This window comes from Hydractinia symbiolongicarpus, chromosome 4 (genome assembly GCF_029227915.1).
Source record: "Hydractinia symbiolongicarpus strain clone_291-10 chromosome 4, HSymV2.1, whole genome shotgun sequence".
Taxonomy (NCBI): Eukaryota; Metazoa; Cnidaria; class Hydrozoa; order Anthoathecata; family Hydractiniidae; genus Hydractinia; species Hydractinia symbiolongicarpus.
In genome coordinates this window covers 26,282,302-26,295,247 of record NC_079878.1, presented here as the reverse complement: position 1 = coordinate 26,295,247, position 12,946 = coordinate 26,282,302, and the positions used below count along the sequence as shown (strand labels likewise).

The 12,946-nt window shown below is 34.3% G+C and overlaps 2 protein-coding genes across 2 annotated transcripts; one reads left to right on the top strand and one right to left on the bottom strand.

The window, feature by feature from the left end:
* The first annotated feature begins 4,209 nt into the window (after positions 1-4,209).
* Positions 4,210-7,162, top strand: LOC130642088 (uncharacterized). Its single transcript, XM_057449163.1, has 5 exons — positions 4,210-4,783; positions 5,130-5,360; positions 5,933-6,206; positions 6,283-6,403; positions 6,814-7,162. The coding sequence occupies exons 1-5, from the start codon at positions 4,276-4,278 to the stop codon at positions 6,865-6,867; spliced, it is 1,188 nt and encodes a 395-aa protein (XP_057305146.1). The 5' UTR covers positions 4,210-4,275; the 3' UTR covers positions 6,868-7,162.
* A 2,655-nt stretch (positions 7,163-9,817) lies between these two features.
* On the bottom strand, positions 9,818-12,639 carry LOC130642096 (uncharacterized). Its single transcript, XM_057449172.1, has 2 exons — positions 12,488-12,639; positions 9,818-12,310 (listed from the first exon to the last, which is right to left on the bottom strand). Exon 2 carries the CDS (start codon positions 10,544-10,546, stop codon positions 10,139-10,141), a length of 408 nt encoding a protein of 135 aa, XP_057305155.1. The 5' UTR covers positions 10,547-12,310; positions 12,488-12,639; the 3' UTR covers positions 9,818-10,138.
* Between the last annotated feature and the right edge of the window lie 307 nt (positions 12,640-12,946).

The following is a 12,946-nucleotide window of genomic DNA, read 5'->3' as shown; positions in this document are numbered from 1 at the left end:
CTCTAAAATAAACATTGGTGTTTATTCAAAAAAGCTCTGGGGACTAGAATGAGGGCTTGAAGATGTTCGAAAAAATGCTGCATAAATTAGAAAGAAACTAGTCGTTAACCCGTGGAAAATCCATGGAATCACCTGTCCTTTATATATCGCATTTCGTGTTTCTGCCACGGGACTCCCCAATCGCGGACAGACAGACAGACAAAATACAGCTATTATTAAAGAGATAATTAAATAAAATATTTCTCTGTGTGTGCATAACTTTCCTGCGCGCGTGTAAAAACTAAATGCGGGCAAAACGTATCTCTGCGCACGCACCATCGCGGATAATTTATTAACACCTTTTGTGCGCGCGTTCACGAAGACACTTTTTTCGCGTGCGTAGCGATGAACTTTCTTTGTCATCAAAGTAGCTGTGACTGCAAAAGCGCACGGTATTTCTTTAAGCGTGTTTGGTCTATTGTTTACATAAGAATAATATCTTACTCATTACCCGGACACTGCGGAGGAGAAATATACACAGAGTAAAGGAGAGTGCCAAAATAAATATAGACAATGTCAGAATACCGACAGCTACTTCAAATTCAAGGGTGAGGAAATATCAAAATACCGCTTATAACATACGTAAATTTGTTATTCAAAGACCCCCTGTAGAGGAATTAAAATATAACCGTTCATGAGATGTGATAAAATTTTTGCGTGAAGTGCACTAGATCTTAATTTTATTTCTGAAACATCTGATTGGTGTTTCCATGGTAACATGAGTAAGATAAACAAAAAATTGTCTTCGCACAAAGACAATAGTTGACACAGTGGATAGCACTGTTGTCGGCCTTTGACGTTTGTTGGTGTGAATAGAATTGACAATGGTGGATGAACGAATTTTCTTGATCTTGTTTTCAAAATAATATATGAAAATCAGAGCGAGGAGAGGATTTTAAGTTGTTTATAGTGTTAAAGTAAGAACAATTGAAGCGAACTGGTATATTTATGTTATTTCTGGAAATATTTCAGTTGGAACGAAATAAACTGAAATAAATGACAAAAAAAAAAATGCGTTAAGGTATTTGAAGACAGGGGTAGTCTTGAAATTTGCTAGTTTTAAATTTATACACATACGTGAAGCAGTAAAGATGTTTCTGTTTTACAAATGTTTTATATTATATTTCCTTCTATTTCTCTTCTGACTTTCTTTCTTACCTTTCAATCCCATATTGTAGATTCTTATCTCGATATAATATTTTGATGTGGAAATATTAAGTTCAGTGCAAGAAATGCGCGAGGATTGATTTTTACTACATTGTAGTATAATGTTCATAAGCAACTTAGTTCAAAAATTTTTTTAAATTAGACAGAAAATATAATTTTTTTATATAAAGAAGCTGTTCTTATCGGAAAAGAATGATCACAGACCTTTGAAATTAAAATAGCGGTAAAGGGTAAAAGAACTATAGAAGTATAAATTTTTGTTCAACTAAGTTTCTTGTAACATAACACAACTGCGTAAAATTAAGTGATTCATTTTGCAAGCCTGTACTGTTTTAGGTTAGACGATTTTGCTCGATATAGCTGAACCTCGTCCCCAGGGGAGGATGGATATCCCTCTTTCGTACACATAACAATCCCTATTTACAATAGAAACGTGTCTAGTACCTTTACGGTAAAAGAATGAGAATATTCTGTATTCACGCTGCCGCGCACTCTTGTTTCCAGAATGTCTTTCCCTTATCAAGTTAGCGATAGCGGCTTTAATATCAAGCAACAACTCTTGGGACAAAAATGGCCTTAGCGAAATGTGTTTGAAGTATGGGGTAAACATTGTGTACATTTTAACGAATTTTACAAAAAAATTTGTAGTTTTTTTGTTATGTTTGATATTTTAGTTTAGTAAGTTTGAAAATTTACGAACAAGTAAAAAAAAAACAGGGAAAAGAATTGATATATTTTGTCTATAGTGTTTACTGTGTTGTTATCATTTTTATATAGACTGAAGGCAGAAGAAAATATGGAAAAATTCATAAACAGGTCATTCTTTTATAGCAGTGTTTATTTCTTGACCTGAACAACTTAGTTTCTAGGACTTGTTATTGCAGCATAAGACGAGGTTGCTTTTTTAAATTCAAACTGTGCAATGACGTGCACGTCCTTTTGAAGATGACAATTTTTAAGTGTCATTACGGATCACATTTCGCAAACAATAATATTTTTTTATATGACTGAGATATAGATATGAGATATAGATATGAGTAGAGATCTGGGGAGGGGATACAAGATTAGAATGTCTGAGAATACGTTTTGTGAATTGAAAATTTGACACTTCACAATTTGTTTTATGATTTACTTATTTATTTTTTATTTGTCTACCAGATGATCTGTTTGTTTTTTAAAACATTTTTAATTGTTGTATTTCACGAGTGAGTAAAAAATCACGATGAAAGCGAGACTTACTCGAGTGTAAGGCTACTTCATCATCATCATCATTCTCGGCTTAACGTCCATTTTCCATGCTAGCATGGGTTGGACGGGGTATAATAATGACCCTCTTCCAATCTGATCTAGACTGTGTTAGATCTAAACTCAACTTCCTTTCTATCAAGTCTGTCCTTATAACCTCCTGCCAAGTCTTTCTCGGTCTGCCTCTGGGCTTTGCCCCAGGAACTATCAAGTCTCTACACTTTCTTACCCAATTATCCTCCTCCATTCTTTCCAAGTGCACCAGCCAATTCAATTTTCTTATCTGAAAAACATCTTTAATTCTACGGAGACTTAGCCTGCTTCTTAGCTCATCTGAACTCTTTCTGTCTCTCAGACTGGCATTACACATCCACCTAACTATTCTCATATCATTCCTTTTTAAACGGTCAAGATCTTCTTGCTTCACTGCCCATGTCTCACTACCGTACAACATAACACTTCTTACACAGGCCTCATACAACCTACCTTTTACCTCAATTGACAGGACTCTGCTAGTCAATAAAGGAAGTAACTCTCTAAACTTTTTCCAAGCAGAACCTATCCTGCAAGTAACACTTCTTCCATCACCCCCTTCACTGCCCAACATATCACCTAAGTAACAGAAGTTCTTAACTATCTCTAACGAGCCACTGTTGTACATCATAAAAGCTGGAAATACTTCATTCTCTATAATCTCACCCTTGCAACGCTTGCATACAAACTGTATGCCAGCTCTTAACCTTCCACTAATACTACTGCACTTCTTATATACCCAATGCTTGCAAGTCTGACAAAAAATTGAGTTACTACCAACCCCTTTCCTGCAAACTCCACAAGGCCACTTTCCAACTACAAGGTCACACTTGGCTGCAATGCTACTTATCATGACTTTAGACTTTGCTGTGTTTACCTTCAGCCCTTTCTCTTCTAGTCCTTTCTTCCACTTCTCAAACTTTTCAACTAATTCTTCCATCGACTATGCTATGAGAACCAAATCATCTGCATACAGAAACTCCCATGGACAACTTGTTCTGAACTCCATCGACAGCGCTTCTAAGACTAGAATAAAAAACAAAGGACTAAGTACAGAACCCTGATGTACACCAACATTTACACTAAATTCATCACTAAGTGAATCGTTAATCCTGACACGACTTCTAGCATTGCTGTACATAGACTGAACCATCGTAACAAGCCACTCATCCACACCTAATTTTCTCATAGCCCACCAAATAACTTTACGTGGCACTCTATCAAAAGCTTTCTCTAAATCTACAAAGGCAAAATAGAGATTCTTTCTCTTTCCTAAATACTTTTCCTGAAGCTGTCTGAGTAAAAATATTGCATCTGTAGTGCCACGCCCTGGAACAAAACCAAATTGCATCTTATCTATATCAATTCTTTCTCTAAGTAACTTATCAATCACTCTTTCAATAACTTTCATTACTTGATCAACCAACTTCAAACCTCTATAGTTACCCCTTTCTAATGCATCACCCTTGCCCTTGAAACAATTCACTATTACACTCGACTGCCACTCACTCGGAATAGCACCATCCTTTATAATCTGGTTAGCAAGACTTGTAATAAGCTCAACTCCAATATATCCAGATGCTTTTACCATCTCTGCAACAATACCTGATACTCCTGCAGCCTTGCCAATCTTCAATTTCCTAATAGCCTCCACTACCCATTCTGTCTTGATCTGCATAGCTGGGAAAAAAAGTGATATTCTGTTTATTGCTGCAAACTTGATCTAACAACCAACTATTTTCATTATAGCTCTTAAAAGAAAAAGAAAATTAAAATTTAACTGCATGAAATATGGCCATCATCGACACTATAAAATCTATTTTGTCGGTAAAACTCAAACCGAGGCACGACACTTATACAGATCAATTTTCCCGAATATTTCTCGTTAAAGTCTTAATGATCAGTGCTTTGCTCGTCGGTTTAAATTGGTACAACGAAAAAGCAGATTGTATCATTCCAGCTAAATTAGGTCTAGATGGCAAATTCGCAGCTCAAGCATGTTGGATCAACGGATTTTACGTTTACGAAGAAATCAGATCGCATGCAAACGAGGTGGGATTTTATGGTATACCCAGAAATGCAAGGTTTGATGGCAGGTATCAGGAAGGAGAACTTTGTGAAGTTGGGGGTGACCAGGCTAATCGTAACAGAGCCTGTATGCCTATGAAGAAAACTTTTTTTCTGCAATATCAGTACATGACGTTTGTAATGGCAATACTTGCAATGTTCTACTACATGCCATACGCCATTTTCAGATTGGTTAATCAAGACATTGCCTCGCTCAAAGGATCACTTAAAGGTAAGCTACGATTAGGAACTAGGAAAATAATTGAAATACATTCTCGTATCCATTTTTAGCGCTTAATTTAAGTCTAAGTTATCAGTACAACTACCACTGTATAACAAAAAGGTCTACTGATGTTGGCTAAAGTTGGTCAAAAAATGGACGTCGAATACACTGGTAATATAAACGATAAGCAGTTTATACCTCTATTATCTCTTTTAAAAAAATGCCCAGAGAGCGTAAACAGCTTGTGGCTAATCTTACTGCTATTCAAGTTTTTTAACCCGCATAAAGTGTGTTTGTTAATTGTTAAATGAGATATTACCATCCCGTTTAACAATTATCAAAAAAATTAATTTAGATTCAACTGCTGACGTCATTGTCAACACTTACTTTAACTATCAAGTCAACACAGTATCTAAACTTCGAGGACGTATCCTTGGTAACCTTGGCGTCAAAGTTATCTACATCGTCGTCAACGTTGCAGCTTTTATAATCCTTGACGGAATTCTTAATGGCGTATTTCGATCTTATGGGCCTGCATGGATGAACTGGTCGAAGTTAAATAATACGATGGCGTATGATTACATGGGTGGGTGTATACGTCACTTTGTAGCCAATATTGTAGCTAAACTTCAACACCAACCCAGAAAACACAGCTACTTTTCTTGCAGTATTAAACACTGCGTTGAAGAAAACAAAAAATTATAAAATTTCTATTCGGTAAATGTACATATTTTCCCACCTCAAAAAATGTATTGTAAAGATCATTAAAAAAGCAAAGAAAATTTCATCTTTTTGTCTACAAGAACGTTAAGTTGTCAATTCTTTTTCTTTGCGTTTTTAATGATATTAAGCACAAATTTTCGAAGGTAGGAAAAAATATACATTTGCCAAACAGAAATTTTATAATTTTTATTTGTCTTCATTTTAGTGCTTTAACTTTATTACGTCAAAGATGCTACAATGTTACGATATTTTGAGATAAACAAAACGCACTGCGAAATCCCCCATTTTAAAATTTTAACCATTTTGCAATTTTAGCCATAGCTGGCATTTGACTGAAGAAGAGTTTTTTCTGTTACTAAGACTCATGGAGATTGATACCTTGAATTAGTTTTGTTATATCCTTATTTTTTATTTATTTATTCGTTTATTCTCCAGGTAAGAGAAACTACCCAAAGCCTGGAAACGAGCTGCTTCCAACATTTGGCTTCTGTGAGGTCTTCGAAATTGCTAAAGATGTCCTTCACACAAAAATTAACAGACACAAAATCGTGTGCGAGCTGAGTCAACATATTTTGTACCAATACGTGTTCATCATTTTGTGGTTTGCAATGGTGTTTGGGATTGTGGTTTCTGTGATTGGATTATTGGTACAAATTGTTGGTCACTTAGTCACTGTTCTCTGCTTCCAGAAGGCTGGAAACCATGCTAGGTAAGTTTCCTGCACGTGCCAGGTAAGGTTTTCTTTATTTATTGTAATGACAATAAAATGTTCCATTTTTGTTTAGACAAATGTACAATGCATTGACTCTACGTGAATGCGAATATCTAGAGTTCATACGTCGAAAGAACGTTCCAGTTTATGGTCAAGTCATTGAAAAACTGAAGAAGGACCGTTTAGGCGGCTTGGTAAATGATCATCCTGCTCCCTACAAAAATCCTGATCAGTACAGTATATAAAACTGTCTTCACTTTCGTGAAAAGTTGAACTATTTTTGCTGACTTTTTAAAAAAATTTTTACACATGTCAAAATATTAAACGTTACATGCAATTCGGGTCGAGTCGAGTTATTGCGGCAAGGCAGAATTCTTATTCGTTGATAAAAATAACTTCTTATATGGATAGTAATATCTTTCTTAATCTCTATACCATGTCTAATTTAAAAAACTACGTACGCCGAATCCGGCATAAATATTTTTCGCCGTTGTACTTGTGAGAAGATTTTTATAACAAGAGAGTTGAGAAGTAGCTTTAAACCAGCAGTTTTGTTACCAGACTCCTCCTTATTCAAAATGATGGGAGTCTATATTTACTTTAGACAACAAAACAATCCTCATTCGTTGATGACAACCACAATGGTAAAAACGCATAGCAATCCGTTTTACGAGTCAAGTTGCCATTCGTGTCACTGCAACATGAAACCACAGAATTTGCAGGAATAAGTGTTTTGGAGAGTACGCACCATATTTTTAACAGATTTTTTAGGTGTAGATAGTTTGTCGCAGCTTTACTCGTATTGATAATGATCACTTAGTGTGTAACAAGCCTTAGAAGCGTGTATAATTTTTGTCATATAGTATTTTTACTATTTGAAAAGATACTTTTTGTATATTGCTGTATTACGATATATTTTTTACTATATCATATAATATATGTTTTGTCAGTGATGTGGATTTGTTATTTCGGATTGGGTGAAAAGGGTGGGATTTTTTGTAGCTCTTGAAATCACGGCTGTCGTATTATCGGATTCAAAATTTAAGGTATTTCCTTAGATTCAAGAAAGAAAGACCTATTGAAGTATTTCATTCGACCGTTGTGATAGAGTAAATAATAAAGCTACTTGACGGTGACGTTTTCAGGTGACTTCAACGCTATTCTTATTCTGCGTTTTTCTGTTCGGTAGATTTTATACTTAATTAAACCCTTCTTCTTTTTCATCAAACTTCCATATCTTTTAAAACGAATAGATTCTGTGTACGCAAGCATGATTATCTAAATTCATCGCCAAGAATTTTGAAACACAGGAAATGCAGTTACCATATTTCCTCGAACTTTGGTCGAACTTTGAAAATAATAAATTTTAGAAAAAACTAAAAAATTGTCAACCTCGAAAATAACCCGAGGCACCGTACACTAAATTATTGTATTGCGAAGTTATTTAAGGCAGTAAAAGCATAGAAATGTTTAAGCCCTGATGTGATCAGAAATTTGTTTCGTGTGTGGGAGAAAAGAAGAAGTGAAAGAAGTCGACATTGACAAAATATTTTGCATAAAAGAAGATCTTTGCGATTGATGAAGTTAAGCCCTGATAAAATCGATTATGAAAAATTAAAGAGAAAAGAAAAAACTACCGACAACATGGGGAAACAAAGCGGACATGTGATAAGAAAACCGCAACAAAATTCTCATCATAGACTTGTTAGAAAATTTTTTTAAATAACATTGGTATTTTGCCACAAAAATTATAATTTTCTAAAGATTTTAAAAAAAAGATTTTGTTGTTCAAATTTTATTTTGTTTTTTTTAAATATGTCGAAAAATTTCAGTTCTAAAATTTTGGAAAATTTTTTTAGAATAAGTGCATGGGCAAAGTCACAGTCCATTAAGTTTATTATTGTCTATATTCGCGCCTTTTGAATGAAAATAACAACAAGTTGCTTTGTGATGAGCAACATATTTTTACAAAGACGCGTTGTTCTTCGAATAAAAGGTATGTTTTCTCTCTAAATGCTTTGATAACTTTATATCGGTGCCTTCTATGTGGAAACGGATTTTGTTTTAACTCGAGAGTTATGACTGTTTTCATTTTTATAAATGGTCTTAAACAAAAAGTTCTTGAATATTCTAATTAGTTGTGATTTGCTCTTTATTACGCGTGGCTACATATATTCCTGTTCAAGGTTAGTCTCTACTAACGCTTGTCATTTTTAAAACGGATATTTCCACGTTCTTTCAAAAAATAAAATTAAATAACATTGCGCCGTTTAGAAAATTAATTCCTCTGAGGGTAGATGTATTACAAAGGGGGCTTTTTGTAAAAGGAAGGTAGGATAACGAAATTCTTATTATATTTTGCACTTCTCAGCTGTTAACGTCTTTTGTGGCTTATTCATATGCATATGAAAATAAATTGTAATTTATATGATACACTTTATGGTTTCTTTAAAACATCTAGTAAAAATTAATTTAGATTGATTAGTTTGCCTGTCATCAGTTGGTGATTAAAAAGATCGTAACATGTTATTGTTTTTGAAAGTAGTAGGAAAGAATAGCTTAGTATCAACAAGGTATCACTTATCTTTATTTGAAGCCTTAATTTGTGTATTTTTTTGTCTCGAGCAAGATTTTCTGCACATTCTCCTGTTCTTAGTATTTTTAATTAATACAGTTGACTCTCTCTAATTCGTTCCTAAATTCGAACACCTCTATATTTAGAACAAATACAAATTAACTGCAAAGCTCTTGTATTTTTTTCTGTAATTCGAATATCTCTAATTCGATAATTTTCATAACAACAACAATAACAATATTTCAATTTCCTACGGAAAAATTATCTTCATAATACAAATCCGATACGCATTTATACCTTAAATCATGTAAACCGGCTTTTATATTATCTCCAATTTTAAAATTTTTGATAATTTGGTTTGTTTTATTTGTAATTTGTTCTCAACAAGACTCAAAAGAATCATTCTACAAAGACGGAAAGCATAGTAAAGTTGGTTTAACTGGGATGGCTGCAAGTATTGTAAATGGAGAACTGGTTGCTTTCTTTTATTTAATTTTTGCAGGTAGACCAAATTGCTTTTAACAAACTTTATTTTTATAAATCGAATTTCTCTCTTGTTCGTATTTAATTTTCTCCATTATATTCGAATTAGAAAAAAGTCAACTTCACGGTCTTTCGCTTGATTTTCTGTCTCAAAGTTTTAAAAAAACTGTACTCTTATAAAAAGTTAGTGCGCATCACTTTTTTTAGAACGTCAAAGTTTTGGTCAGACTGAACGTTCTTATTTCTTAAATCTTGCATTTTAACCACTTTTTATGTAGCGCGTTGTACGAAAGCAAATTTAACGTCAAAATTATTTTAATAAACCAATCGATAATTATGGACACGAGTAAAGATAAGATATTAAAACCTTTTTTTGTATCATTTTAGCATAAAACATCCTCATGAATCAATGTATTCAAATGTAACTAAACATTTTGGACAAAACTATCTTCAGAAAAAGGCTTTTCGCACTTCTGCCAATAATTTAATTTTAGGATTAATTTTTTAGGATAAATATGTATTGAAGGAACATTACAAAAGAAAATTTAAAATCTGTAATCATTTATTAACAAGAAAACAAACACCTTTTTTTACATATATAAATTGTCATTTTTTACAGTTTAATGTGACTTGTATGGGACAACTTTTCCATAGTAACACTTGTACTTATGGATGTTGTAGATGATCGAACCACAATAGGAGTAGTGTGATTTCTTGTAAAGATATTTGCCCTGATGACAGTGATAGAGATTTCTCACGTAGACTTTAGTTCCACATAGGGCGTGCGTAGAATTGTTGTAACAAACTTTGTGGTAGCAGAAGCTATGATGAAGGTTGCATACTTTGTGTCCACAGATCTTGAACCATTTTGTTAGATAGCAGACATTTTTGAAGCAGAAGCTGTTGTGTAAGTTGCAGATTTTCTTTCCACAGATTTGGAACCATTTTTTGCTATAGCACTGTCCATGGTAGCAGAAGCTGTGATGAAGGTTGCATACTTTGTGTCCACAGATCTTAAACCATTTTGTAAGATAGCAGACGTTTTTGAAGCAGAAGCTGTTATGTAAGTTGCAGATTTTCTTTCCACAGATTTGGAACCATTTTTTGCTATAGCACTGTCCATGGTAGCAGAAACTATGATGAAGGTTGCATACTTTGTGTCCACAGATCTTGAACCATTTTGTAAGATAGCAGATGTTTTTGAAGCAGAAGCTGTTGTGTAAGTTGCAGATTTTCTTTCCACAGATTTGGAACCATTTTTTGCTATAGCATTTTCCATGGTAGCAGAAGCTGTGATGAAGGTTACATACTTTGTATCCACAGATCTTGAACCATTTTGTAAGATAACAGACGTTTTTGAAGCAGAAGCTGTTGTGTAAGTTGCAGATTTTCTTTCCACAGACTTTAAACCATTTTATGCTATAGCACTGTCCATGGTAGCAGAAGCTATGATGAAGGTTGCATACTTTGTGTCCACAGATCTTGAACCATTTTGTAAGATAGCAGACATTTTTGAAGCAAAAGCTGTTGTGTAAGTTGCAGATTTTCTTTCCACAGATTTGGAACCATTTTTTGCTATAGCATTTTCCATGATAGCAGAAGCTGTGATGAAGGTTACATACTTTGTATCCACAGATCTTGAACCATTTTGTAAGATAACAGACGTTTTTGAAGCAGAAGCTGTTGTGTAAGTTGCAGATTTTCTTTCCACAGACTTTAAACCATTTTATGCTATAGCACTGTCCATGGTAGCAGAAGCTATGATGAAGGTTGCATACTTTGTGTCCACAGATCTTGAACCATTTTGTAAGATAGCAGACGTTTTTGAAGCAGAAGCTGTTGTGTAGGTTGCAGATTTTCTTTCCACAGATTTGGAACCATTTTTTGCTATAACATTTTCCATGGTAGCAGAAGCTATGATGAAGGTTGCATACTTTGTGTCCACAGATCTTGAACCATTTTGTAAGATAACAGACGTTTTTGAAGCAGAAGCTGTTGTGTAAGTTGCAGATTTTCTTTCCACAGACTTTAAACCATTTTATGCTATAGCACTGTCCATGGTAGCAGAAGCTATGATGAAGGTTGCATACTTTGTGTCCACAGATCTTGAACCATTTTGTAAGATAGCAGACGTTTTTGAAGCAGAAGCTGTTGTGTAGGTTGCAGATTTTCTTTCCACAGATTTGGAACCATTTTTTGCTATAACATTTTCCATGGTAGCAGAAGCTATGATGAAGGTTACATACTTTGTATCCACAGATCTTGAACCATTTTGTAAGATAGCAGACGTTTTTGAAGCAGAAGCTGTTGTGTAGGTTGCAGATTTTCTTTCCACAGACTTTAAACCATTTCATGCTATAGCACTGTCCATGGTAGCAGAAGCTATGATGAAGGTTGCATACTTTGTGTCCACAGATCTTGAACCATTTTGTTAGATAGCAGACGTTTTTGAAGCAGAAGCTGTTGTGTAGGTTGCAGATTTTCTTTCCACAGATTTGGAACCATTTTTTGCTATAGCATTTTCCATGGTAGCAGAAGCTGTGATGAAGGTTGCATACTTTGTGTCCACAGATCTTGAACCATTTTGTAAGATAGCAGATATTTTTGAAGCAGAAGCTGTTGTGTAAGTTGCAGATTTTCTTTCCACATACTTTAAACCATTTTTTATCATAACAGGTTCCATGGTGGCATAAATGAATACTTTTTGTGCAAACACTGTGTCCACAAATAGTGTATTTTTTTTTGTAGTAGCATTTTCCTTTGAAGCAGAAATAATGGTGTGTATTACAGGCACTATCTCCACAAATCTTGTACCATTTTGAAAGGTAACATCTTCCCTTGAAGCAGAAGTGTCTTCCCTTGTCACAAACGTTATGATGACTACAGACAAAGTGTTTGGTCCTTAGGTAGCATTTTCCTTTGTGGCAGAATTGGTTATGTTTAAAGCACACAACGAATCCACATAAGACATGTTTACTTTTGTGGTAGACTTTGTTCTTGTAGCAGAACTGGGAAAGAGGGTTGTATCGATGATATAGTCCACCTACAAAAAATTCAATTTATTTAGAGCACGCACAATTAACAATTAATTTGCCATGGCTACAGACTTTAAGTTGATTGCCTTTTGGTGGCAATGTTTCGCTTGACATAGTTGTTAAGAAAACTAATAGAAACCTGGGGATAATTTCATGGAACCAGCATATGAAGCATAAGAACTTACATAAAGGTTGATAGTGAGAAGGATCGTTTTGAATATTTGATTGGTCGGCAATAGCATTTTCCGTTTTTGTTTCGTCAGCCAGAACTGCTTGTTGTTCTTCAGCAAATGCAAAAGCACACGCCGCAATTAACAACAGGAACGCAAAACACTTCATTTTCTAAACAGGATGTATAACAAAGGTAAATAGCTGTTAAAGAATTACTACTGTATGATTCTTCTTAATTTTGCTGTTACAGAAAAAGCTGAAGAAATATGTAAAGTAGTAAATATGTAAAGTAAATGATTGTTGAACGGTATGAACTGTATGTATGTTTTCCTTACCGTATTTGTATTCCTTTGAAAGTGAAGATGTCCTGAGTTTCAACACCAATTCGACCTTCTTTTATACTATTTCTATTAATTGATATAGCGTGCCTAATTGGAGATATAATTAATTTATGAGCACCAGTAATCACACCA

Bases quoted from the DNA above. Each gene is read 5' to 3' on its own strand.
- LOC130642088 (XM_057449163.1), top strand. From the start codon at position 4,276: ATGGCCATCATCGACACTATAAAATCTATTTTGTCGGTAAAACTCAAA. The intron at 5,361-5,932 runs GTGGGTGTATAC...TTTATTCTCCAG, and splicing joins GATGGCGTATGATTACATGG to GTAAGAGAAACTACCCAAAG. The intron at 6,207-6,282 runs GTAAGTTTCCTG...ATTTTTGTTTAG, and splicing joins AAGGCTGGAAACCATGCTAG to ACAAATGTACAATGCATTGA.
- LOC130642096 (XM_057449172.1), bottom strand. From the start codon at position 10,546: ATGGAAAATGCTATAGCAAAAAATGGTTCCAAATCTGTGGAAAGAAAA.